At 39.2% G+C, this 27,557-nt stretch overlaps 3 protein-coding genes across 8 annotated transcripts in view; 2 read left to right on the forward strand and 1 right to left on the reverse strand.

The window, feature by feature from the left end:
• Window positions 1-2,037: 2,037 nt before the first annotated feature.
• Window positions 2,038-11,181, forward strand: LOC145437157 (cdc42 homolog). 3 transcript variants are annotated; one of them, XM_080314331.1, is made up of 6 exons: window positions 3,975-4,108; window positions 4,818-8,682; window positions 8,747-8,822; window positions 9,524-9,633; window positions 10,098-10,295; window positions 10,368-11,181. In XM_080314331.1, the coding sequence occupies exons 2-6, from the start codon at window positions 8,545-8,547 to the stop codon at window positions 10,449-10,451; spliced, it is 606 nt and encodes a 201-aa protein (XP_080170457.1). In that variant the 5' UTR covers window positions 3,975-4,108; window positions 4,818-8,544; the 3' UTR covers window positions 10,452-11,181. The 3 variants fall into 3 exon arrangements, with proteins under 3 accessions (XP_080170455.1, XP_080170457.1, XP_080170456.1); XM_080314329.1 differs by lacking the exon at window positions 4,818-8,682 and having other exon boundaries at window positions 2,038-4,108; XM_080314330.1 differs by lacking the exon at window positions 3,975-4,108 and having other exon boundaries at window positions 4,616-8,682.
• A 585-nt stretch (window positions 11,182-11,766) lies between these two features.
• Window positions 11,767-15,665, reverse strand: LOC145437156 (mitotic spindle assembly checkpoint protein MAD2B-like). The gene is made up of 5 exons (XM_080314328.1): window positions 15,417-15,665; window positions 14,871-15,061; window positions 13,676-13,770; window positions 13,501-13,615; window positions 11,767-12,210 (listed from the first exon to the last, which is right to left on the reverse strand). Exons 1-5 carry the CDS (start codon window positions 15,529-15,531, stop codon window positions 12,013-12,015), a joined length of 714 nt encoding a protein of 237 aa, XP_080170454.1. The 5' UTR covers window positions 15,532-15,665; the 3' UTR covers window positions 11,767-12,012.
• A 5,540-nt stretch (window positions 15,666-21,205) lies between these two features.
• Window positions 21,206-27,557, forward strand: part of LOC145437159 (uncharacterized) — a 46,424-nt gene continuing 40,072 nt past the window's right edge. For 2 of the 4 annotated variants that reach the window (XM_080314333.1, XM_080314334.1), the window contains exons 1-3: window positions 22,540-22,776; window positions 23,756-23,822; window positions 27,439-27,536. In XM_080314333.1, coding sequence (XP_080170459.1) covers window positions 22,757-22,776; window positions 23,756-23,822; window positions 27,439-27,536 — 185 coding nt within the window. In that variant the 5' untranslated portion in view covers window positions 22,540-22,756. Of the gene's footprint in view, window positions 22,777-23,755; window positions 23,823-27,438; window positions 27,537-27,557 lie in introns of all 4 variants that reach the window. The other 2 variants (XM_080314336.1, XM_080314335.1) reach the window with 2 other exon arrangements.

Consider the following 27,557-nt stretch of genomic DNA (forward strand, 5'->3'; position numbering starts at 1 on the left):
AAAAACTCCAATAACTCCGCTTCTACTAGTTGGAATTGAGTCAAATTTGTTTTGCATCGTCTCTGAAGACAGCTCAACAATTTCATGGGGTTGACAGAAAAATTTGAAATTTTTTTTTTAATTTTTTTGTTTAAATTAAAAATTTTAATTGAATCTGCGGAGCCCTATACCTGTTAGAATTGAACCAAATTTGGTGTGAAGCGTTTTTTATGGTAACCTGACAATTTGATAAGTGAACGACTGGAATCCAGAAAAATAAGTTATTTTTGAACAGCCCTACTGCACGGTGTAAGTAAGGTGCAGGTAAGTAATGGCGCCTTGGCACTGGATTTCCCTGCGCGAGAGGGATATTCATGTTAACTCGCTGCAAAATGCCTCGCAAAAAGATGCATTTTCAGGAAAACAATAAATTAGATTATAACTAAAATTAGGGCATAGGAACATTTCACAAATTAGATTATAATTAGAATTAGAGCATACGAACATTTCTGAAATTAGATTAGAATTGGAGTATGGAAACATTTGACAAATTAGATTAGAATTAGATTACGAGCACTTCGATCTAATTTAGTGAAAGTCCAAGTCTGCTCAGAAAATCGTCGTAGGATTATAGAGACTTAGGATTAATTTATATAGTCCCATCATAGCAATTAATTTACAACGTAGCTGGCATGGAGACTCCGCTTTGAGAACTAGCGATGTTGTGACCGACAGCACTACTAGCGGATAGGTAACATACTCATTACTCAACTCATTAGTCAGTACCAGCATAGTGTCCTATATGGTGTCGACACAAGCAAATCGCACGGTTCAATGAAATTGTATCACGTCACAGTTTCCATTTGGCTACAGGCAATTTGACGGAGATTTTTGACCGACTTGCCGAGCATCACATTTGATAAAACGGGTATCAATCGAAAGCTGCCGCCGTACTGATTACGAAAATATAAATTTTATTCCGCTCGCGGCCCTGGAACCCCCACAATCAGCCTCTAATTTTTCATTGTTATGGAGATTGGCATTGGGACGCAACAATGCTGTCTAGCGAAACGAGACAGGTGCTCGAGAAAAAGGGAGCCAGACAGTATTGTTGCGTCTGTCGTTTCGCCAGACAGCATTGTTGCGTCTCAATGCCAATCTCCATAACAATGAAAAATTAGAGGCTGATTGTGGGGGTTCCAGGGCCGCGAGCGGAATAAAATTTATATTTTCGTAATCAGTACGGCGGCAGCTTTCGATTGATACCCGTTTTATCAAATGTGATGCTCGGCAAGTCGGTCAAAAATCACCGTCAAATTGCCTGTAGCCAAATGGAAACTGTGACGTGATACAACTTCATTGAAACGTGCGATTTGCTTGTGTCGACACCATATAGGACACTATGGTACCAGAGATGAGCACGGATTAGGATTAGGTTTTGAAAAAACAGGATTTGTGAAATTTTGTCGGATTTGGATTAGACATTTTTTTCAGAACGGATTAGGATTTGGATTGGATTGACGTATTTTCTGGGAGATTGAAATGTCGTGTGGCGAATGGCGACAAACTTTATTCAGATCAGTTATTAATGTACTTATGGTTACTAGGTTATCTTGAATCAAGTGAATCGTTGGTTGTGAAAGAAAATTTTCAAATCATTCCATTGCATAAATTAGTTTTTTTATGAATTTCCAGTTGGAATCGGATTAGGATTGGACATGGACTTGAATATGAAAAAGTTATGGATATGGTTTTGGATTTGGATTTGAAGCTTCGGATTTGGATTGGATTAGGACATAGAAATTTCAAATCCGCTCATCTCTGGTCAGTACCAGTGTACCAGTGTTTATATAGCTCAGTGGGGTCAGTACTCAAACTCACTCAGGCAGGCTATCACTAGGTTTTAGCGAATAAATTAACAATATGAAGTTATTGTTTCGCATTATTCTGAAGTTACGTTGTAAATTGCTATGGTCCCATAGTCTCTATAGTAGGATTCGGATCTCAATGTTGTCTCCAGTGGAGACGATTGAAGCGTATCCAATGTTTTTGTTTATATAGCTCAGTGGTCTGTTTGGCTACACTTCTGTGTTTCTTTCTATAACTAGATTATAAAATAGGGAATAATAAATAGCACAAAACCTTGAAAAGGGGAATAAATAGGCACATTGGACGTCCCATGATCAATGATGTCTGAACCTGGGAAGGTAGGCTGCGGTCCCTCCAGACCAGGGCAACAATTGGATACACCGAGGTTACCGGTACCTAAAAAGATGATATAAAATCGGGGATTGTATAGGAGTAGAAGAAGGAGTATTGTATGCACAGGAGATAAGTCAGGTCTCAGGACAGGAGAGGAGATAGATCTAGACGTAACTAGAAGTAAGATTCACAACTCTCAACACTAATATGACTGCTCACTAGATCATTCCAATAAGTCAGTCGGTCTGTGGTGTGCAAAACGTTTGATTGTAGTATCGAGTGTCGGAGTGTCGAGTATGTCAGGACTGATAGCGAGGGCAAGGGTATTGATGATTAGTAAACACAGTTAAAGCAGCAATACTCCCCATCGGGCCATCGGAGAGAAGGATATACTTTGTCATCCAACTGTTTGGTTGCAGTCCGTCAGAAACTCGGTTCAAGACATGACTATTCATACAGTAAACTAAATCTACAGGCTTCATACCAGCAAAGCTCCAAAATGTTTTCCAATTCGACAAAGGCACGTATGGACATATTGATGAAAAAACTTGAGAAGTTGAGACAGAACTACCGGTTAGCAGCAAAATTGAAGTCTATGGAACAAGTCTTAAAACATTGGAGGGGAAAAATATGACTAGTGAGTCGTGTGGAGAGATGTCGGAACAAAGATTTTTTGGTACACTTAATGTTTGAGTTATTGCAGCGTATGAAGCGAAAGCCTGGCCAAAAAGGATTTATATACACTAAAGACTAAAGAGCACAATTCATGCATCATTTGTTTTGTTTTAAACTAGACTCAGCTGATCAAATAATCCAATCAAATTCTTATTATTCTCAAATCTGATATGGATCAAAGCCGACCACTAGCTTTGGTAAGGATCAAGTGAACTGAAGCCAGCAGCTGCAACAATCGCCGCCTTGTACATTATTATATGTAGGCCTACCTTCAAAATGTTTGGTTTCCATCTCTTTAATTTGGGATTTTATATTATGGTAACAAATATTTGCAAGAAGGCTAACCACTTTGCCCCTTGGCTGCCAATTTCCCCCTTCTATTACTTTCCTTTGCATCGCCTAGGCCCAAGTGGTGGGTGTCTCCAAGTCGTTTTGACCCCTTTCTATCTTATCATTGTATATATTGTGGTGTATTAATTAGATGCGATTTTTTAATAATAAACTAAACTGATGTGCGATAATTAACTCGGCTTTCGGAACTCAGCACTTTGTATGTTTAATGAACTTGGTGAATGTTTCAGAACTTCCTACATTGAATGTTCGAGTTATGATGACTAAACTGATAATTTTTGTATTAATTCTTCTGGTAGATCAAGCTTTGTCCGGACAAAATCTCCTGAATTGACTGCTATAACAAGCTCCACGTTAACCGAGTACAAAAAGACAACTGTTGCACGATGTTCCAGTCACGGTGGGAAGCCAGCTTCAAAACTGACATGGATGAATGGCACAACATCAATGACGGGATCAGACACTGTCGTGACGGTTAACGCATTTAAAACCTATCTGAATGACTCTCATAGAGACCTGGTAATAGAGTCTCTTTCTCGTTATGATCACAACCGAGTATTCTCATGCAAAGTTGAACACCCTTCGTATGAGGCACCGAAAATTCTAAATTATTCAATCCTTGTCATGCACCGTCCGTATAACATTCGAATATGGGCCAATGTCACATCGAAGATTATCTATTGCAAAGCAGAAAGCTACCCTACCCCCACATACTGGCTTTACTGGACCTTCTCACTATATAGCTGGCCTGTTCGATATTCCAGGCAACGACATATTTGAACGTACTGCTGAAAATGGGCTCGGTCCAGATGTCTCTATTCAAGTGACCGTCGATGACCTGCGTTATCCTGACGGAAAACCAGGATTGACTAAATTTCAGTGGCGGATAAGGGCTGTCATGGTGAGTGCAGTATTACTTGGCATTATAATCACCATCACACAGAGAGTGACGTGAAGTAGAAATTCAAGGAATTTTGATCAGAGCTGTGAAGATTACCGTAACATTTTGCTATTTTACAGTGTAGTGCAGTGTACAGGGTAGACTCGTTTGCCATCAGGATGTTTCAAAATTATTGTACTTACCACACCTTTGAAGATCTCAATACACTTATTGGATAGAGAAGCGTGGGCAATTCTGTGATGAAATATTTTGTAATCAAAGTTGCCACTTGAGCTTGGTACTTCAGTGCTATTGTGGATTCACAACACGTTGGTATTCTGCTATACCCTTGAAGAACTCTTCGAATAGATACATTCATGGGTGACTCGAACTTGATGGGCAGTTGAACATGATGGCTGCGATTACTAAGGTGCAATTCTCACTACAGTATGTATTCTGCTGATCATACGAATAACTGAATGAATGGGACCTAAATGAATTGTACAAAAAAGGCTGCATATTATGCAACATGCGACTGAAGAGTGCGAAAGTCATCTGTGATGCGATTTTGTATATTCAAAGTTGGCGCAATACTGCGACTTGTTGCTTTGTCGGCGCTGTGGTTTCACAATTTACAATTCTTCCGTACACTATAGTTTTTCAGTACCGTAACTTTTTTAACGAAAAAGCCTGCAAAATTCATTTTGCGAAACGATGTTTCCGTTTATAGTAATGGCTCAAAATGCAACAAGGTTTTCATTGTTCAACTGCCTGCCTGAAATCCAATCTACGGAGTTTGCTGCTGGGAAACCAAGTGGAGAGTCATTGTTTGTGATTGCGCAAGATATTTCTTACCCTTTATTTGATGAGACTACACAGGTATTTAGGAAATCAGTTTGCAATTTAACTGCAGTTCTTTGTTTGTATTTCATGTTTTTGATCATACTATTCGATTTGATTTCTGTTTTACCTGTCTCTTAGCTTGAGCTATATATTGTCCTCGTCTATCTCTTCTCATTTTCCGTTGCTTTTAACTAGTAAGAACTATTGCAAACGCGCTTGAAGCATCTTAGTATTCTCAAAGCAAATCATAAGTTCACATTTATTATTCAATTTGAGTTGCTTGATTGTCGGCGAATACAAGATCGATACAGGAAGTTTGCGGAGTCCAAAAGCAGATTCAGTTAAGCAGACAGGATTTGACGCCTGGGAAATCGTCAAGTAGGTTACCATACGTCCTCTTTTAAGAGGATTTGTCCTCTTTTTTGACTTTTTTGAAAGTGTCCTCGGAGGACGCCCTTTTGTCCTCTTTTTTGAGATTTTGTCCTCTTTTTTGAAAATTTAGGTCAGATTTGGAGGAAATTGCGAGTGAAATGCCGCAAATTAGCGCAGAAGTGAAGCTCCGGCGGGTATTTCGGAGGGAAAAGCGGTGATTTTAGCTCTGAGCGATAAGAAGACCTTTTTTTTTAGTCATCCACCTGGCAATGTGGAGAGAAAAACGATATTTTGAGCTCTGAGCGGAAGAGATGACCTTTTTTTTTTTTTTAGTCAACCGATCACGAAGTGGGAAAAATTTACCGGTTTTTGAAAATTCTTCTCCAGTTTTGCATGTCTGAAATTTCTGAAAAAGTGTCCTCTTTTTACATTTCCAAAATATGGTAAGCCTATCGTCAAGTCAACATATAACCAGTGTTGGGATGACTCGAGTCATGACTTGACTCGAGTCAGACTCGAGTCACCTTTTTCGTGTGACTTGACTTGACTCGAGTCACTTTGCTAAAATGACTTGACTTGACTTGACTCGGCGTATCAGAAATGTGGATTGACTCGTGACTCGGAGCAAAATTCACGAGTCAATTTCGAGTCATCAAGCAATCGATGTCGATAAAAATCATTGTGTCTTGCATATGTCCGGATTGTACGCGAAACGCTGTTGTAAACCGTGAGAGCGACCAATCATTCAATGATAGTGCGTTGTACTGAGCCTCCATTGTACTCACACAAATAAATTGATCGCAAACGAAGTGATCGAAGCTTACAGGTTACGCTGTCGTAAACTTGTACGTCTATTTCTGTTCTCTGTTCTTAACTTAGCCAAACCTTCTGTTTTATTGAAATTGAATTCCAATATAGTTTATTTATATAGTCCACAACCATTGGCGCAGGCTGGAATTGTATGATATCAATTTGTAACTGGGTAATGTATTGCATCTTATCAATTCGTTTCTCTATTTTGGCTGGTAACTATAATCCGAGGCTATGCTATTTCTTACATAGTATAGCATTTCCACGTATATGTGAGCAATAAAGCGCCTTCTGGCGTTTATATTTAACTCTATATTCGTTCAGGAGTCCAGAATCAATGACCACTCAATCTGTGTTTCTGACAGCTAGCAAAATGCAATGACGTAACCATACCTCATACTTCGAAAAGGCAACTTGACTCGAATTGTGACTTGACTCGTGACTTGACTTGACTTGACTCGACTTGACTCGAGTCACCTCCAAAAATCAAGTGACTTGACTTGACTCGAGTCACCTTCGAAAATCGATTGACTTGACTTGACTCGAGTCAAAATGTGCAATGACTCGAAATGACTCGTGACTCGAAGGTAGTGACTTGATCCCAACACTGCATATAACTACTCCGCTATGCCCATAAACATGATTTATTTGATACCATAGCATGAATTGTTTTATTACCATGGGGAATATTTGGCACAATAACTGATGAAGCAACGGTTTTGCACCGATTTAACAACACTGTTATTATGAAATACGGGTAGTTAAATTCAGGCGGATTCACAATTGTGGTGTAAAGTTGTTTTTTCAGTTAGTGTAAATTCAAAGGCCAGCCCTTGGCGTATTTCCAGTCAAAAGTTAGTTAATCGAATATACATAGGTATTTCTTGAACCTACAATTTATTAAGAGATGTGTAAAAGTGTGAGTCGAGTATTCGAGTACCAATGATTATGATGTCGGACTGGGAAATTTCAAATACCTTGCATTCGTGCAACTGCAAATAAAATGATGGACAATTACACCATACATTGATTTAGCACTTGCGACCATATCAATTTGTGGTGATATTATGAAAATGCTGAATTGACTTGAATCGTTCTAAAGTTGAGTAGGCCTACTCAAATCATTGTGCCCAGCCTTTCTGGCTGATAACTGAGATTTGAACACTTACGTATTGTTGACTTGGACCTGGACTCGACCTTTCACAGACTCACACCATTACTCGACTTGACATTGTGTAATTGACCAGAGTCAAAATTTACAGTCGGAGAATGTCTTGTGAGTTGGAACTTTTTGCAACCTGGTAAATTCAAGTAGGCCTATGATAAATTTAAGCCTGTGAATGACGCCACAAGTCCATGACTAACAGTAAGGATATTGCCTTTTCGGAGATGGATATTTAGTGGTGAGCGGAAGAAACTTGCAGTGACATGAGAATAATTTCATCGACTCACGGCAGTAGAATATTTTTTTTATGGCTTCAATAGGCCACACTGTCATGCACAACACTAGATAATAAGGCTCAACAATGTTGTGTAGTGTGTCACCAATGGTAATTTGTACAAGATATGCAAACAAGTTATGTCAGCCTGTATGTTATGAACTTACAAAGACCAGAGAGAAAGTTTTTGATTTAGAAGACTAGGGTCTCCCTGATCAGTTAAAATGAATAACTGTTGGGCGTTAAAGCAAACGGGTAATATGCAGTAAGCACACCTTTGGACAATGTGATGTTATTTGTGCTCACTATGTCTAATAACTCTCAATTTTTATTCTGATTGAGCCTTTAGTAAAGTATATTTTGACTAGTTACACTTATGCTTTGACAGAATTTAAAGCGAGATAAGCTACTTCATTGATTTTGTAAGATATAAATTATTCTACCGACAGGATTGTGTCATTTTTATAAGTAAAATTGTCATGTATACCTCACTACACACCGGCCTCATTCAAATTCTTTATCAATCGGTTCTATCACAAATGTCATATTTTTCAGTCAGTTTATGCTACAAAAATGTCATTGATACTAACCAGTATTGATAACTGGTTTGCTCATAAACTTTCGTGAGATAGCTCTATAGAACTGGCTGCATCTGACCACAGGCTCTATGACGGTATTAGAATACAACTTTGTATTTGACCTATTGTATAGCACCACTATTCATTTTAGGCTGGTTACAAAAGTGCACGTCACAGTTTTGAAATTAGCCCCTGCAGCACGGTGTTTTCTAGGATTGCGCCTGTGTATATTGTATATATAGTATCATTATTTGTAGCAACTCTACTTTTGAAAACTACTCACCTGAATATTTTTGAGACCTCGATTTTCTACTTCCACTGGAAACAGTATAGACATGTCTTAAAATTTACTACTTCTACTTGTAGTTCAGCGAAAATCCACAGTATTTCTTCTAGTTCTGCTTGAGTACCAACAATGACTACTTCGACCACCTGTGTGGAGTACAGTGCCGAGTGCGTCCTTGTGGGGGACGAAGCTGTCGGTAAGACATGTCTCGTGCTGTCTTACTGTACCAATAAATTTCCATTGGAACATGTACCAGTGGCACAATCTGTAAGCTCCGCCAAACTAGTGTTCTTGTTTTTCGCATAAGTCAAGTATGCGATTGCTCATGCAGGTTCTTGGCATGAATTACTGCCCAACGGTGATGTGCGAAGGGGGAAGGTGTAGAATTCGATTGCTGGATGTGCGGGGTAAGATGCGTTTCAATTTGCTGCGAGTACAATAGGTTGGTAATAACGTGCTTACAATCACAGTCTGTAGTCAAAGGTGGCCAAAGTAGTTAACATTGCTATTGAAAGCGACACTGAGCTCTAAAAATTATGTGGTCTCAAATTGCAGGGCGAAACGAAAAACTTGGCCGCAGCCATTTCCTTTAGAACGCCATGGTAATGGAGCCGCGATTTATTGAAATTTTCACAGCACCTTCGCGCTCCAGCTGTTGTGGCTGCACATCATTCCTTAACCCGCTACATGGCACGATGTCTTCACCGCCGCACTTGCGCGACGCGATTAGGCAGTCACGCAGGGAACGAACTTTAGATAGTTGTCAGCCGATGTTATGAAGGAAATATGTCAACAACTATCAAAATTTTGTTCTCTGCATGACTGCCTAATCGCGACGAGAGCAGCCGCGACAGCTGGATGCGGGGGAAGAAGAGCCCAGATAAACCTCCAACAAAGAATCGAATCCAGGCCGGGTAGAACGCACTTATCGTCATCACTACACTAATTCCCCCCTATTACACTAATTCAAGTAAACTGTAGAATTTCACTTGATTAGTTTTTGTCAATTAACCACGACTACATTTGACAAACCCAATCAATGTCAATATTAAACACATCCAACACATATGAAACCTCTCTATTATCTAGCTGAATTTTGTCAATACAGGTACCGACGAGTACGAGAGACTGAGACCGTTATGTTACCCTCGCTCGGATGTGTTTCTGATGTGCTTTTCCGTTGTCGATCCATCGTCATTTGAAAATATCACAGAGAAGGTGAAAACTATTATACATTCTCATTTTCCTATTGCACTTCCAGATACTGAAAATGTGTTTCGCGTCCAGTGAATTTTTGATTTTTTTTTTTGCTAGAAAATTTTGTATTCACTTGTAGAGACGGCCAAGTGGGCAGTAGAAATTCAAGTAATGTTCAAAACATCCTTTCCAAGACATGTCAGAATCACTATTAAAATTGCAGGATGGGTTTCCCCAATCAAATCAAAATGACGTTACAAATATACTCATAAATATATAAATTTTCAAAAATATATTCAGTTACTGTGACACAGGGACCATTTCACCAGTTTTCATGATAATACAAACTCCAAAGTGTAAAAAGTATGTAAATAATATATCACTAAGATATAGTAGTGTCACTTGACCACATAGTGGTAAAGGAAAAAAATCAACTCGAGCTTTTCTTTGGTTGGCCACTTTTAAGGCGTTGCAATCATTTTTAGTGGATTCCAGAAGTACAAAGTCACTGCCCCAACACTCCATTCATTCTTGTCGGCACAAAAACTGATTTACGGGAAGACAACGCTACAATTGAAAATCTATTGAAGAATGATAGAACTCCCATTTCTCAAGAAGATGGTGTCAGACTTGCCAAGGACCTGGAAGCTGTGAAATACTTGGAGTGCTCTGCACTAACAATGGTACGCATGGATTCTAGGCCAACTGCATTGACTTGAAATACTTCGAGTATGAACCTTGGTGTTGGTTTACAGGTTGGACTGAAGAATGTGGTTGACGAGGCGACCAGGGTAGCTTTACTACCTCCCAGAACAGTAAAGAGGTGTAATATAATGTGATATCTCATTCAGTTATCTATTATTTATTGTCTATATCAGGGCCCATGGGTCGCAACCTTTTGTATGCCAAATATTTTCGTACAAATTTGACAATGAGACCTTATCTGGCCGGCCCAGAACAATGCATGGCTACTTAAATGTGTTTCAGGAATTTTATCTGCTTACTGCTGCTTATCCATAATTTATTTTGCTAAAGTTAGGACTTATCTCTGCCATAAAAGTAAGCTATTTTTTTCAAGTTCAATTAGTCTGCATGCAATATTGTGATCCTTGGAGTACAAATTATGTTCAACTTCTTCATATGTGTGAATACTTTTTAACCAATCTATTGCGCCTTACAGCCTGTATTTCAATCCCGGAACCTACTGTCAAGAAAACTGATACTATAAAGAACATCAGTCTGTAGCGTTTTGGCATGTCCGTATAATGGCTGGCCATAACAGTTTTCAAGGGATTTAACATTCCATGATTAATGATCTCGTATGTCACCATTGTCTCCATCCATTTTACCATCTATAGAGTTTTATATATACTGATTACTCCGAGGTGATACAGTTACTTGCAAAAGTGAAGTGCCACCCACATTCATTCTATGCAGTAAACTTTTATCGTATTGCTTTCCCGCCGGTTTTGGTTTGTTACTTTTGTATTATGACAATTACACTTCTTTATTATTACAATTATGCTAGGCGAGAAATTGCTGTTTTGAATAAATTCAAATTTTAGACAACGCTGGTCTGGAATTCAATCAAGAACAGCGAACATCTTAGTCTGGTTAGTTAGAAAGGGCTTATTTATAATGCCGAAGCCATGACTGGTTTCCACAGAATAAAAACTACGAACGTGCTCGACCAGATCGGGGATCGCAAGGTTCCACCACCCAATTTACGATTACCGAAATAATTGTTCAATTGTCAGGTTATTTCAACTTGATAAGGTAATAACGGGACCCCGTCCCAATAAGTGTGCGTTCCTTGAAACATTAAAGGTAGATAGACAAAATGAGTCGCTTTCCTACGCCTTTCACCGAAGCTTTTCAATTAACACAGGTGTCTAAAAGCTACGGTACTTGATCTCGAGATTGTCAATATTTTGAGATGGAATGCAAATTATGGATCATGATATCATCATTTGCTGGTCATATAGTGTCAGGAACAGAAAATATGGTTGGAACTGCACCATTTCGGGGTACCAGTGTCAAGCTCAAGTCATTACCTCGAGTCAAAATTTCAACTCAAGATTTCAAAGCGAGTGGAATGACGTTATTCCAAATGCCACACTTTTAGACCGAGTGGAGTCGTATGAGTCATAGCTGTTCAGCGTGTTCACGCATTTAATTAAGTGTCGGTGGTCAGAGTTGTATTGTCGACTCACAATCAGATCGAAATTTTCAAGCATAGCTTGTGTGGTTTTGAATATGAGTCACAATTCCGTTCGTGTTGAAGGCAAATGCAAGTCGAGTTTATTGCCCCTGGAACGATCTCGATACACCATCTCCAATCTGACAAACTGGAACGCTCCACCGAAATCTACATCATCGAAGATTGCACCCGTAAATTTCTCATGCACCGCTCAGTCGCTCCGCAATCAGTTGCATATTGAAAATTGTTGAATTCGTTATGGACTTTACTGGAATCAGTTCCCTCGCTCGAAGACTGCCTCGAAAATCCGCATCGTCAACGGTAACCCACCTAGTGGCGCGTTCGTCTCGGGCGAGGTTCAGTTCCAGCTCGCATTTTTCTGAGCATCCGATCAAAATCTGTCCAAGGCGAAAGAGATCTCATTTTTCAGTTCGCAATCAACGGCACTACAATGTCACAAGAAGAGGTGGTCAGCAACGACGGTCTTCTATTTTTGTCAGAGTACTCAAGTAGACATACTGCCGCTTCTACTTTACTTCAGTTTTTTAGGCATTACTTTGGATAAGTGAGCTAAATCTAAATTACAAGCCTACGCGGAGCTTCAAATATTTGCTAGTCACAAAAACAAGAATCGAACACCTTGCTAAAAAATACTCGTTGAACTGTGCATCATCAACATCGTAACCAAATCCCCCTGCGTGCGGCACTACAAATGACGGCATTCGCAATTCTACTACTGGTCTACTACTAATTGCCCGCAACAAATAATGGCATGTTATCACAAATCAAATCAGTTTTGCGTGTCTTGATTCCAGCGGAAAACTGCGAAACCCCTGGTGTTCCATGGAACTGCTGCTTTAGATTTTTTTGTAAAGTAGAAATTAGTTTTGCGATGCATTGACGTTCATGAGTGAAAGTGTCACGACAAGCTTTGTCACTTTTATAGTTTTGACTCGAGTCAATCCGAGTCATTTTCAATTGACCCATGACTCCGAGTCAGTGAGTAGAGGGTCGAGTCCGAGTGAATGTTGAGACTCAAGTCCAAGTCATTGTGTTCACTGAATTTAGTTTTGAGTTCAATCCAGTTAAACCCACTTTTTTCAACTCTGCTCGAATGGTCCTTTTTCCAAATATCAAGACTGATAGAGGATGTACCAATAATGTGGTGACTTTACTATTCTTTTAAATTACGATGAAATGTGTATCTTGGCCGTCCTAGTCTCGAGTCATATGACTTGGTTCGAGTCATGCACAATGACTCGAGTACAAGTCAAGTCTATACACAAATTGACTCGAGTCGAGTCATTTTACGCATTTGAAAAAATGACTCGAGTCAAGTCGAGTCATCAAAAAATCGGAATACCTCCTGTACCACAGTAACTGAATATATTTTCATAAATTGCACCTATAATGTACTTCATGTAGTGTCAGACATCATACAGCGTTAGTTGCAAAGACGAAATTTTTGAGGATACCGCGTCCAAGTAACTGCTAAAACTATGCAACCTCTATTTACTTGTCTGAACACATTCATAGTAGTTTTGACAAGTCCTGGAAATTGCTCCTTCCAATCGTAACTGAGAAGTAATTTAAGGATTATGTTATATTTGTACTTGACTCGAATACGAACGTTGACACGTCTGGTCATTGTCGACTTTATCAGCCTGTCTAAATGGATGAGTACATACCTCAAAAGTTTTATTCTGTGATGAACATTCGGACGTAAGCACGGAATTACTAAGAATCTTCAGTAGGCAAGACCTTAACGATTGTTCCACCTTCACATAGTCTGCTGCTTCTCTTCTGTTAACATAATTTTTTAGTCTTCGAGAACATATAAAAACTATCAATGCATTTGCATACCGATCGTCTTTCTGAACCACATTGGTTTCAAAGGTGTACTTCTCCACTGGAACTTCTGCATCGTTTATCAACACACAGACTTGCGATATCTTATCCTGAACGCAAAAGTAGCTCATGAGGCACATCGCCACCCAGTGGATAAATCACAGATGTGGACAGTACGAAGACACTTTTTTAAGTACGAAAGTGTGTTTTCGCTGTTTCCACTACTTACTCAAGAGGTTTGAATTTAGACTACAGTCACTGCAACAATTTTTGATGGCATTCTTAGCCACATGACAGCAAGCCCCTGGTTGCGGCTAAAAATTCGCCGGGACGCGTGATATATGACGCCCTGCTGCGGCTTGAACTGATTGCCGGTGCGAGTCTGATTGCAACTGTGTGCCGAGTTTGAGGGAGAACAAGGCGTCGGCGAGGGCGGAGTTTCAAAAGAGTTTTTTCAGCTCGTTGTGAAACAGATATTCAACCCTGATTCAAGCCGCACTCCGCAATTCACTCTGATCAGCACCTTTCTGGGACTCGCGAGCATGTCCTACTTTTCAGATTTTAACTAGTGGAAAGTAGCATTTGGATAGAATTTCTTGCGCAATGTGCCCTCTAATTTTTCAGGAGTCTGCGCACAGTCACTAAATCACTATGCAGTCCCTTGGACAACCGTGCCTAACGACTATAAAAACAGGTCACCGCTTCCGCTCTCTTGTGTGGAGCTTAGATTTTCTGTGGGCAGAGACCGTGTCAGCACTGCACAATTGCGCGCGCGCAGTTTGAAGGGAACAGTGGTTGTGAGAGAAATTTGGCGCTTTTTCGGTCTAAGCTTCATAACAAACCAGTGTTCCCATATGACACGTTGGCAGTGGAGGATAATAGGGTTGGGGGTGAGGGAAGCGGCTGAAGTTTCCGTGGCAACTGAGTGATGCAGACCCTGTATGACAGTAACAGATTATAACACTGAACATTGTACCCATTTCCATTTGTAATTTTTGAGTTGTTTTGAAAAAGGCACCAACTACTTCATCAATCTATTTGAGTACTTGGCAGACCTGTGATATACTACTTCTGTACTAAGTAGTTGTGTCATACTTTGAAAATCACTGCTTCTATTCATACTTGATTAGAAATTTATGACATTATTTCTACTCGTACTCGAGTATCTACAATGACCACTTTCAGCATCTCTGGTAAACTCACGAGTTACCTGCTCCATCACGCTGGTCAGCGACGAAAGTGTGCTAGTGATGTAATCATTCAATCCAGGATGCGCTGATATGTGCACGGGGACGCTGTATTTTGTCCTTCTGAGAAATGACTGAGCTGGATATATTCTTTTCACGTATAGAATTTGATGTATTGCAATTTCGAGAAACTCCAAAAGAATTTCGACAGGCGCTGCAATATTGAAGATATGGTAACTGAATCTGACAATAGAACGAGAAAGGTATGTATGCAGCATATTGCAGCTATGAATTGCAGGTAGCCGGATCGATTGTTCCATTTGTGTCCCACAAACATTCAAATTTTTACAAAATTGTAAATTTTTATAGATGACAATTTCATGAGAAATTTGAATATCATGACTGAAATCATAACAACTACATGTCAATGAGGTTGCTGCATTACTAAACCTTAGGCACCGTATTCATCCTCAGATACAGTATCGAATGTAAAGAATATTGCCTACATATGTATGAATAATGATATAGATTGGCTACAGTGTCACATTTAACAGCAGTTCAATACAAACCTCTTGTATTTCGATTCGACTGGGGTACTTGCACGGCCTGTTGCTCTCTTACAGAGCCTTCGACAGTGTCCATTACGAAGTAGTCATCCTCGCAAGCCTCTTCAGTCACGCTCATCCTGAAACATGAATCTGCAAGCACCTGCGTCGGGACGGTGCAAAACTGAAGAAGCAAATTGTAAATAAAAACATTGCAGGCAGGTCACGCTCCAGTGCATTACATGAGCAGAGATAAAATGTTATCGCTAGGCCATCTAAAATGCATCCAATGTTGAGGGCATTTATGGGTAACTATACATTGCCAGAAAGAAGCATTTTAAAACCATGACTGATTTCCGGTTGACGAATAAATAAATCTCTCTCTCTCTATGGTGACTTCATGCATTTTCTGAAAATATTCATGGTCTATGTCAAGATGATCTTCCAACGGTCTGTGGTAAATATCCAGTGAGTTTTATTACCAAGACCAACTTTGAGACTAGAGAAAATGCGAGTAGTGAGTATATACCGTTGGTCCTAATTTTGTTTATGGCTGTATAGTGTATAGAGATTGTAGGACAATAATGGCAGAGGATTACTGATTGTGAGTTTGTGACATTTGTATTTGTTATTCCGCTAGATGGTAGGTACGAGACATGCGATCTTGTGTCTGAAATGAAAATTTGTGTTCGCGTTCGCGGTGGAACTTCGCGAAGCAGGTGCACTTCGGCGTAGCAAGTTTCAGTTATGAGTCCGCGGACAATCTAGCTAGGATACAGATTGGTTGAGAGTAGTCCCACTGAAAAACGTAATTCCAGTAAAAAGCATCAATATTGCAAGTTCTGGTACAGGTGCAGCACATAGTATGCTACCTACTGGCCGAATTGAAATCCCGGTACGTTTAGCGTAGTATATTTGTTGTGCCAAGACAGTTCCTAGCGTCACACTTGTGTTCTGTGAATAGTATTTTTGGTGTGCACGAGGCACCGATTCTATATTGGCCTACTGGTACCGTGACGCGATTGTGGCAATTTAGCTAATGGCCTAATGGGCATGTTTCAAGTCCGGTATTCTGGATAAATCGGTTTAGGCTATACTAGGATCTGGAATAGAATCTAACAACCGCGCAGCGATAGCAAAGTCTGTCGGTGTATGCTATACTTACGACTTGTTGGCCATTATTTCAAAGTAGTACAGTACACTTCTGATTGCTGTATCGACTTTTGTTAGGCTATCCCATTGATTTAGATGCAGTTCTATATAATGCAATTGTGCCGGTAACGGCGGTAAGCAGTAGTGTATTCAATCCCTTGAATTCATGCATTTGTCAAACCAATTTGTTTCAGAAATCATTCATTACTTCGGCTGCCCAATGCTGTGTTCTTTGATATTATGAATAATAATGTGCCTTTTATAACATCTTTAGTAAGATCTTTTTATTGTATCTTGATGCAATTGAAGACAATGCTTCATATTGAAACACAGTTTGGTTAGGTATAGGCCCTATTTCATGGTACAGGATTGACTAGTTTCAATACAAAAAATGAAAATGTAGATATACTTTAGAAATTTTACTGCATGTATCGACTACTTTGAAGAGATGTATCAGGTATCAGTTTGATTACTGAGATATATGATTGCTACATTTGGCGATTTTGATCATCTCTTCTCTACCTTTTACTATTATCAATTTGCTAAGTACTAATTTTCGTTATTATTGCACTACTAGTTTCATATCGCCTACTTGTACGCCTGTATGGAATTGGTGTCCTGTGCCCACACTATGTTTTATTTTTTGATTATTTTTTATTAAATTACTTCAACTTGGAAAATCGTCGCTGCTCACCTGATATATCAGGCAAAACGGCCAGCGATTCCAATCAGGCAATTCATAAGGAAATCATGATATTAACTATTAAGGCAACACAAATCTTTTTTTATACCTATGGTTTTTTCCTTTCCGGTTCCTTGTATTCTAAAATTGGTCGCAAACTGTATATTCCTCAACAAGCAGCCAACTACTGCTTCTAAGGTAGGAGCAGAATAGAGTCTATGACTTCTTTGCCCTCCCCTTCCTGCAGATTTCAGACTGCAACGCAATTCAGGGAGTACTTGTGTAGTATTAGCTTGAGAATATGAACTCATGCGCGCTTTCAATGTCACCGTATCTCTAACAAAACCACATTTTCATATGCTGTTCCGTCTGCATCCTGAAAAAAGACTTTCATCCATGATCATAGCCAAGTCACAAGGTCAAAATGAGTGTAAAGTCACTTTGAGAAGGATTCATTCGCCAAGGGCTCTGTTTATCAACTAGAATACTTCTATTTTAAGGAAAATTTGAGAGGGGTGAAATTTTTCAACAATGAAATGACGTCATGCAACCACTGTGACGTAGTGAAATGACGTCACAAATCCCAAGTATAAATTTGGAAGGGGGATTGAAGACCGCTTCCGCCCCTTCCATTTTTGGCAAAAACATTGTTACTGTCCAAAATTTCACATAATGGGCATTGTGATGTAATTTAATGTGTGCCATCACGATTTTACGTGACGCCTTGTTACCGGAAATATTTTTATTGCCTCTTCAATTTTTCACCAGTTTAAGCTCCAAACGCGCTTTCCGACGTGACTTGGTCGGTGGAATTGTAATTGATTTACCCAGCCGACTCTGTGCAGACACAAAAGCACGCGAATACGCGTCATCCTCCGTAGTTGTTTGTTGACGCAATGGTGGTGACTCATGTCGTGTTAGACGATAGGTTTCCTAAGATACCTACAAAATTCCTGTCCAAATGGGTATTATTTCAGATACGTTCGAATGGATCGATTCAATTGCCGGCAGGCGGACGGACTGAATGTAGTCCAGCATAAACTAAATTTGCCGTCCCGGAGTTTATCAACGGAACCATTGCGCCGCGAAATTATTGATTTGACGAACACATAATTAAAATATGGGCACGTCGGAGATAGTTTCTTTCGTTTAGTCTGAGAAAATTTTAACTGCTTGCAAACAACACGCAGTAACGCGATTTTCTGTATTGATAACTTATACTATGTAATCAGTACGCGATCTACGCTAACGAACGACTTTTTAATCGTGCGGTGGCAGGTTGATTTCTCGTAAATTTATCGCCAGCTAATAACAACTTGTCCGACGGAATTTCTTCACGCTATCTCTGCATTTCGATATGAGGCGACTACTCCTTTTCTGTGTAAAGTTACGATAATACATAGTTATGAGTTATCGGAGTTCAAAAGAACGGAGGGCCGTGAAAATTAATATATAGATGCGGTCTGTTATCGCCAAAGTAAACGCAGCTGCGGGTGTTTTTTTCGCGGGCCTGCGATGTATTGCCCGTCTCGATGAAAGTCTACGGTTGTAGGTTTTACTATACAGGTGGCTGTCTAGTTTCGCTCAGCGGAAAGTAGCTGTTTGGAATCGGTTGTGTTTCAAACGTCCTATTACCGGAAGTAATCAAATGTAATCTGCGGTGTCGCCACGAGCGTGTTGGAAGTGTCAGCGCGGATACTTTCTGAAATTCTATCGAGACAAGGTCGACTTTCGCTGCGTGTTCTGAAGACTTTTCGATGCCGTATTTCTCACGGCAAATTTGGCCGGTCTGTGTATAGCCACTCGAGACCGCGGTACGTCACTTACCGAGTCGAATTTCACCGCTCGACAATGGAGCGGGATCGGTTTTCTTCGTTTGGTGTTATTTTTGAAACGCGACACGCGCCTTTTGTGTCGCTACGGTTTTACTGTGACCTTCGTCACATCGGCCGTAAGTCCGACGCCGGTGATGACTTGTTATCTCACCGTAATTGACAATAAATTACGGGAATTTGGTGCGCAATCTATTTCAATTACATATTCCCGAGTGGATTCAATGAAATTTGTTTTTCGCAAAGCATGATAACGATAAATGTATCTGAACATACGCCTTGAGCTCGTCTATATCATGTCTGGTCTATGGACGTATGGCAATAAGTTAAATCCGCTGAATAGTCAAAATAATATCCGACATCATTTGGATATTTTCATGTCCGAATGCGTTTTTTAAATCGATGCGGCAGCGCAGAAAGTCGATAATAATCCTGCGAAATCTTTAAATCGCGCTTATTCGAATCCTAATCGACGCTGGGTGTCATTAGCTTTCGTACTCGCGAAAATACGGTGCGTACTCTATTCACTCCGAAATGGCGTGGTTAGCAGAATTACTTACGCGGCGTTCGTAGCAATGACATTTGGTGATCATTAGAAAATGTGGCGACGATTTAATCTCTTATTTGCCCACCACGCGTACCTGAAAGCGTCTTCTATAAATATGATTCAGAACAATGGATTCGTTCTGCGCTCGAGACGGCGAATTTCGCAGAAGGCACTCGATGAACTGGTATCCCGCTGTGCGTTCGGTAGCTTGGTTTCCATGCAGCCAATTTTGTATTTGATTCGGGAATTGTCCGATGTTACGCGCTGCGGATTGCCGTTAACTGAATTCGTCTGCGTGAAACGCCGGTTTCGTATGTAGTTTCTTTGACAAATGACCGCCATATGGTAGCCCACTATTGTTATGATTTGGGCTGTACGTACACCTCACTCGCTTACCATCTTCTACCCGAACGTCATTTCTCATTGCTTTGCGATTTCGCTAATACATCACAGTGACGTAATATTATACTCATCTTTACTTTTGCGTGGTGGCGTCTTAGCAAATGATGATACATACCTTCTGCCCACCCTTAGTAATCAGTGATAGTCGTTTTTGATTTCCAAAGCACCCTTGAAGCTTCCATGAGAATTGAAGATGTCGATGTCTACATAATTTTCAATTTGATGCTGTATAAATTTCATATTTAGTTGAAGAGAAGCTGTAGCATTATTGATGTCACTGTTAACATGGATGTGTATTTTGTATGTTAACTCATAATTTAGCACCAATGCTGATAGTTTAAGGCTGTGCAAGTGCACATCATAAATGTTGGCGCCCTGTGTACAACTGAATATATATTGGTTATGTGTGATATGCATCGTTAAACCATGTGTGACTGTTCCCATCCTTTCAATTTATCACAATCATGTGGTGTTTTGAAATGATAAAATTACCAATAAACTAAACGGAACAGAGCTGAGCTATGAGCACATACATATATGCCTACTAGGGCTGTTCAAAAATAACCTTTTTTCCTGAATCTTGCTGGTTACGTGATTAAATCGTTAGGTTGCCTTAAAAAACGACACACACCAAATTTGAATTCATTCCATCCAATATTCGTGGATTTCGTACAGTTTGGAAATTTTGAATTTGCCTAAAAATGCAAAAAAAATTTTTTCCAATTTTCCTTCCAACCTTATGAAATTGTTGCGATGTCTTCAAAAACGATGGAAAACAAATTTGACTCAATTCCAAGCTGTAGAAGCGGAGTTATTCAAGTTTTTTGATGTTAATTCTGGGATGATCCACCAATCAAGGATAATCCCAGAATTATCAAATAAAAACTGAAACAACTCCACTTCTACGGCTTCGAATTGAGTCAAATTTGTTTTCCATCGTTTTTGAAGACAGCGCAACAATTTCATAAGGTTGAAAGGAAAATTTGAAAAAAAAATTTTGTTGCATTTTTAGGCAAATTCAAAATTTTCAAACTGTACAAAATCCGCGAATATTGGTTCGAATGAATTCAAATTTGGTGTGCGTCGTTTTTTAAGGCAACCTAACGATTTAATCACGTAACCAGCAAGATTCAGGAAAAAAGGTTATTTTTGAACAGCCCTAATGCCTACTCATCAGTACGGAGATATCGAGAGCGTGTCTAGGCTTGATGAAATTATCATATTACTTCCAGTAAATGTCATTGGTGGTTTGGCTGTTTGCTTCATTTCAGGACGCTGCTTCAGGTTCAGGATTTCTATTGTTAAATTTTCTTAGCTTCCATGGGAAGTAGCGTACTTTTTCAAGTCCAAAGTGTTAAAGGAAGAATGGAAATGGCTTCATTGCATGTTCATGACGCAAGCCACGCTTAGATTTGTAATGAAGCGTTACGATTTACGAAGATAATGTTATTATTGAACAAATCACTTTTTATTGATGTGTTATCAATGAAGCGTTACGTAGAATGATTATTTTTGAGCTAATAACTTTTTATCTATGTATTGTCAAGGACCATGACAACTAACTGCTCAGATCATTTTCATTTGACCAGAATACTATTATAAGTTATATCATTACACTTACAACAACTGGAATAAATTCATAAAGCTTCTGCTGATGTTCTGATAGCATGTCAGTAATCACCAACCTGTAGCTGGTAGATAACTTGTATTTGCTGATATTGACAGCTGTTTCAGGTGGTCTCATTGGTCTTAATGGCAAGAAGTAGTGGCACTGGGAATGCTCCTCATTGGTCAAGTCTATATCAAATCCAGTTTGCACTAATTTTTGGTCAAGTCTCCGCAAGGGATACTTCTTTCCAGGACCAATACATTATAATGTCAGCTGATGTTTTGAGATGATGGCGTATATTCATTTCTCCCTCGGTGCTCAGTGATGTGCAATATTTTGTCAAGTATTAGCAATAGCCTTTCTTATTGATTCATCTGAATTTTTGGGAATCAACTTGTCACAGATCTAGTCAAGTTGTTTAATGCAATCACTCTAAATTCACAATATGAACTTTGGGTCTCAAGTATTCAATTTTAGGGATTCCTTTGACTTCTGAATTTCGGTTGTTCTCCGCCAATATGAAAATCCATATGAATTGGAATACAATGTATTTCAACTGTAGACACGAAATTACAGAAAGAAATCACAATCCCCTTGAACATAATAAGATAGCTGTCTTATTCAAGAGCAATTATGGTAGCTGAAAGATTTTACATACACTGTCCAGTGCATTTCTATATTCAGAGTGATATTTACTACCTTATTGCAATCGCATTAGCTTCTCAAACTGTTACACTCGATTTATGCCTTTCATAAAGTTATGTGTCAATTTCGATCATCTCACGGGTACCTGCGACGTTTTAATTTAGTGGATCAATATCCAGTGAACTAAATACTATCTAATGTGGCTTTATTCAATTAAGTAGGCCGTTCAATTCAGCACGCTTATAGTTACTATGTACATTGTACAGGCAGCAAATATTTAGGGCAGGCTAGCTTGTGTTATGTTGTTGATTTATTAGAAGATTACCTTCCCTTTTCTTCAAGCAGACTACTTATTAACCATATTAATAGACCTGGTGCTGTTGGTTCTCATTGACACGGAGAAAAGCAAAATGGATTCCATATATCAGTGATTTTATACAAGGGAGTTATCAAGCCCGCCCTTCTATGACATTGTGATTTTTTTCCTGCTAAGACATGCATACAAGTCCATTGAGGTGAGATGCTGCTTTTGTTTCCTGTTGATTCGTTTGTTGATTAATGATGGCTTGTGGGTTATGAAACTGACTAATTTTCTTACATGTGTTGCTCCTAATTACTCATCTTGACATAATCTTGGAGGCGGTTATTGAGGTATATCTGCAAATGCAGTAGTCCTATTGCAAGGCTGACGTCTTTTAAAAGCTCTATTTGGTAGGTAACATTTTCTAGCAATTTTCTAGCCATGTATCCTGGCACGGAACAGTTCACTTTTGGGTTTTGTCTTATATTGCCCATATTTTGGTGAATTTGAACGATTGAGTTGAAGGTTTATATTTTACTCTTAATCTTATAGATCGGTTCTGTGATATTGAAACTGTAGAATGAGGCAAGATAAACCTACCTAAACTGTGAAGCCTAATAAAACTGATCTATATAACTGTATAGTATATGCCTAGCTTATATGTATAGTTGGTTACGTATGAATATTGTGTTCATTTGTTTTTTGTAATTGGCTTGTGCTAGAGACAATGATTGTCTCTAATCTGTACCATGTCAGCAAATTTTGCAGATTCATTATGTGATACACCTATTTGACTTGATTCTTTTGGAACAATGTAGTACGGTAGGCTCTTTGTTTCATTGGGAACATGCTACAAATAGAAGTATTGTAAAGAAATAAGTTATTCCCTCCAGAAATTGTCTATGTTTGGCAGTTTTCTCTCAAAATAGCTTCAGTCATTCACAGCATGTATGCACAACAAAAGGCTCGCTGCTGCCTCATTGTGAAAAAGGCCTTACTTGCTGCCTTGTGAATACTACACAACATCAACTGTTGAGCTTGTGGTAATTTAGTTGAACTTGATTTCACGTACGCCAGTCTACTGTTTTGGGTTTTGCTGTGAAAAAAGCCACTTAGTTAGTGTTGACCAGTCTCTTCGAAATGAATTCTTGCCGTTTATTGTTCCATGCTTGACACTGAATCTTTTTTTTCAGTCAAATGGAGGGTAGAAAATGTGCCGTGTTTATGCCAGGGAACAGAAGGCTGGATCTTGCAGTTTCTGTGAGTAGCGTTTCGTTCGTTCTCAGTTTGTTCTAAGACGCAATCTATCTGTGGTGACTGGTGATCTATTTAATCTATTGGTAGTTGTGAATGCTCAATGCACTATTTCATGCTACTGCTTTGCTTTGGGAATATTGTAGCCTACTGTATTTTTGGGATTTATATAATTAGTAGGGCAAGTTTTTGCAACTTTTGCAATTTTTTTTACACAACTTCCGGCATCTTCCTAAATACCCAGAAGTTATGTAATATAGTGTTTTGAGCTGTTTTGAGGAATCTTATATTGCAACTTTTTTGAACTTCTTCCAACTCTTTTCGATTTTTGGTGCAACCAACTTTTCACTGGAAATATTTGGCACTATATGTAAATAGATGCTTGAATATTTCACTGTCCTTTAAATTTGAGGCTCTTTCTGATTTGACGTATGTTCACTTGTTCAGGATAGACCGCTGAAAATTATAATTTTGCTGGGTCCGTTTTTTCAGCCTATTGATTTCGTTGAAGTCGCCAACGTTGAGTTTTGCTACAGTGTCTTGGATACAGAACGATTCGAATGTCGCATACACTAGTTCTAATAATTTCAAGGAACTTGTCCACAAATGCAACTTTTTAGTGCAACTTTTGTGAAAATTAGATGCAACTTTTTACTGCAACTTCTGTGAAAAATAAGTACATCTTTCCACGCAACTGCAACATAAACCTGCCCTATTAATTAGTGATCACATTGTTATATGGCAGCACACTCGGTATACTGTCCAGGAGATCTTGTACAGATTTAGCAGTTCATGCAGATTTGATATGACCGTTTATTAATGTTCTTAGCCAGTGGAAAAGGGCACATCCCAAATTTCAATGTCATCTGTGCAGCCAAAGCTGCCTTGTTCAAGGTTATTATCCCGCTTTTGTTTTTTTATAAGGACCTATCGCACCATGCTCTATGATTATCACACCATTATATTGCCCTAGAATATGATTGCAATTGTGATTATTGTAATGTCAAATACTTCCAGTTCCACTCTTATGTTTTTTTCTCTATTGCATGTGGTAGGAATATAGACATAACTACATAGGTTACCAAATGATCTGGTACAAGTCTCTTGGCTGATGTGTAATTGTCTACTACTGACAAAGAGATACCATCATAGTTTCATTGACACCCCAATATTTCCTAAAGAAATGTATTTGATAAAGTAAATAGGCTAACATTCTGAACCAACTAACACTTCCCTTAACACCCCTATAAGATATACTACTTTCCCTCTCCGCGTGCTCGCCATTACATTAGTTTGCATAGGCTGCAATATAGTATACAACTACAACATCCTCATGTTATATAGGCCTCTAAAACTTTTTTAATGGCCTAACTGTAGTGATTGATATCATTGACTACTGGTTACTATGTGAGCTCTTATTTGTGGCGGGTTGGCCTACTTAATAATGATGTATTACGATTACTTGTGATTAGCACTTATTCACAAATTGTGGGTTACATCAGAATGGTCTTGTCAATGCAGTTATCCCTATTACACATGCAATGCTGCTCTGAATCCAATTGGGTAGCTGAGGCAATGAATAGCAAGAATTTTCTTTGTTAATCCCACATAATATACTCAGATCTTGTAGCTACGCTTGCTATGAAAAATTGCAATTTCAAGATATTATGGTTTTGAATCTGCAAGCCAATTTTCCTAACAGAAACCATCCATTCTATTCGTGAACCACTTTGATGAGTGGAAAGTAAGTACTGTGACTTTTAATGAAAGGTAAAGTAAGTAGGTCTATAGTCGAAAGCTGAATCACGATAGTAATTACTTCAGCAATAGTAAGTTCTATCAGGGTACTCAATTTCTGACCACTCATGTTATCCGATTGTGAACATACGAATTTTGCTTGAAGACCTAAATGGACCTTGCTACAGCCAGAACTAATATGTACCTTCCCAATGCCCGAAGGCTTGAAATCTGTTTAATGATACATGTATTCTAGGGACGACGGTAATTAATCTTTGTCTAAAAGTGCTGTAATTCCCATTATGCTTCCCCATATCTGTTAGTCCAAACCTTTAATTCATTGGATTGATAACTGATAATGCTCTTTGGTCAATGTGCAGAGACACAGAGTGCTTGACTACCGTAGTTGGACTTGATTATCATGTACACTGGTGTTGTGTATCGATACAGACCGAGCGAGATAGTGTAATGGTTATGCGTCCGGCTTCTCGAGCGGTAGGTCGTGGGTTCGATCCCCGGCCGGGTGATACCAAAGACTCGAAAATTGGTATCCGCAGGTATCCTGCTAGGCGCTCAGCAATCACGGATAGCATGGAGGAGAAAAAAACGGGGGCGCAGACTAGATGACCTCATGGGGCCGTATCGCAACTCCGTCGTCAAAGCATCTCGATGGTGCAGGCGAAAAAGAATACATATCTCTCACTCTCTCTCAGACAGTTAGTTGTAATTTTGGGGTTGGTCTTTACTCACCTCCAGTCTGACCACTATATCTAATTTGTGAGACATTTTTGAATTGGTGACTTCTAATAGAGCTGTGCCTGTGAGTGAGTATCCGAAATTGCAGTGCCTAGTGCCTACTGATATCACACATGGTCAACATAAATACAAATTATAGTGTGGTGGAAATGAAAAATGTTTTGTATGTACTGTACAGGTAAACAGTTTCCATAAGAGTGCTTAGCGCACTAGCCTAGAGAAATAGGCTAGTTTATGATGAGAACTTGCAATTTTGAACATTATTGTTTGTAAATACATTGTCTTATCATTGTTTTTCCCATATAATGCTACATAGATGCAATTTTTAAGCAAATATCTGTTATTACATTTCAATTGCACTGCACCAACTGTAATGTGATTGTTATATTGTTGTTTTATGTTTTAGTTGTGAATTGTGAGTGACTGGGTTGTTATTATTTCCATGATATCAATCAGTGCATATAAACATACCGTAATTTTCCATGCATAATACGCACATTGTTATCAATATTTTTGTCCTAAAATCGGGAGTGCGTAGTATAGATGGGTACAAGAATTTTGAAAAAATTCCCCCGGAACTGAAACTTGCAAATACACCTTTCTTCTTGTTTGTTGTCAATCGCGCATCACATCCAGCCATTGTGCCCGGACTTGGGTGGAAATCTTATTAACGCACCTATTGTCCACGCCTGGTAGGTGTATTCGACTCATTTACGCCTATTGGAAGGGTGTGAAAGTATAGTTTGCCTGGTTTACAACACCCCCCTCTACGGTGGAAATCTAGTTGATACACTTTTTTTCTCTGCTGGTTCAAACACGCTGCATACGAACATAATGCTCCGTATCGGATGCTTTCTCGATCACCTGCTCGTACAGGGGGTGCGTATTATACATGGGTACTAGGGTACAGGCTTTGTCACAGTTTTGACATGCCATTCTAAGGGTGCGTATTATACATAGGTACGTACAGTACATGGAAAATTACGGTACTTAAAATGGTGTGATAACTTTTTTCAAACTTCTCCTCGCTATTTGATGATGAAAATCGGGATTCGCATTCAAACAGAGAGAGACCATGGCTGGATATCAAATCAATCCATCAGTACTATTCCCGCCACTTCCTTTCCAGGGCAAACAACTCGGCAAAGCTCTTTGGAAAGCCGTTTTAACGGAACTCAACTTGAAAGACGAGGAAGATTACTTCGGTCTGAAATTTAAAACTTCCGGGTTAGCATATTTTATGTTCTT

The sequence above is a fragment of the Botryllus schlosseri genome, chromosome 4 (genome assembly GCF_051294905.1).
Source record: "Botryllus schlosseri isolate E-star chromosome 4, Bs_hap1, whole genome shotgun sequence".
Lineage (NCBI taxonomy): Eukaryota > Metazoa > Chordata > Ascidiacea > Stolidobranchia > Styelidae > Botryllus > Botryllus schlosseri.

Coding starts and splice junctions, on each gene's coding strand:
- LOC145437157 (XM_080314329.1), top strand. CDS start 3,866: ATGTCACATCGAAGATTATCTATTGCAAAGCAGAAAGCTACCCTACCC. Junction 8,823..9,523: donor TCGATTGCTGGATGTGCGGG/GTAAGATGCGTT, acceptor TTGTCAATACAG/GTACCGACGAGTACGAGAGA. Junction 10,296..10,367: donor AGTGCTCTGCACTAACAATG/GTACGCATGGAT, acceptor GTTGGTTTACAG/GTTGGACTGAAGAATGTGGT.
- LOC145437156 (XM_080314328.1), bottom strand. CDS start 15,531: ATGAGCGTGACTGAAGAGGCTTGCGAGGATGACTACTTCGTAATGGAC. Junction 15,062..15,416: donor GTCGAATCGAAATACAAGAG/GTTTGTATTGAA, acceptor TCAATATTGCAG/CGCCTGTCGAAATTCTTTTG. Junction 12,211..13,500: donor CACAGAATAAAACTTTTGAG/GTATGTACTCAT, acceptor CGCCTTGGACAG/ATTTTGATCGGATGCTCAGA.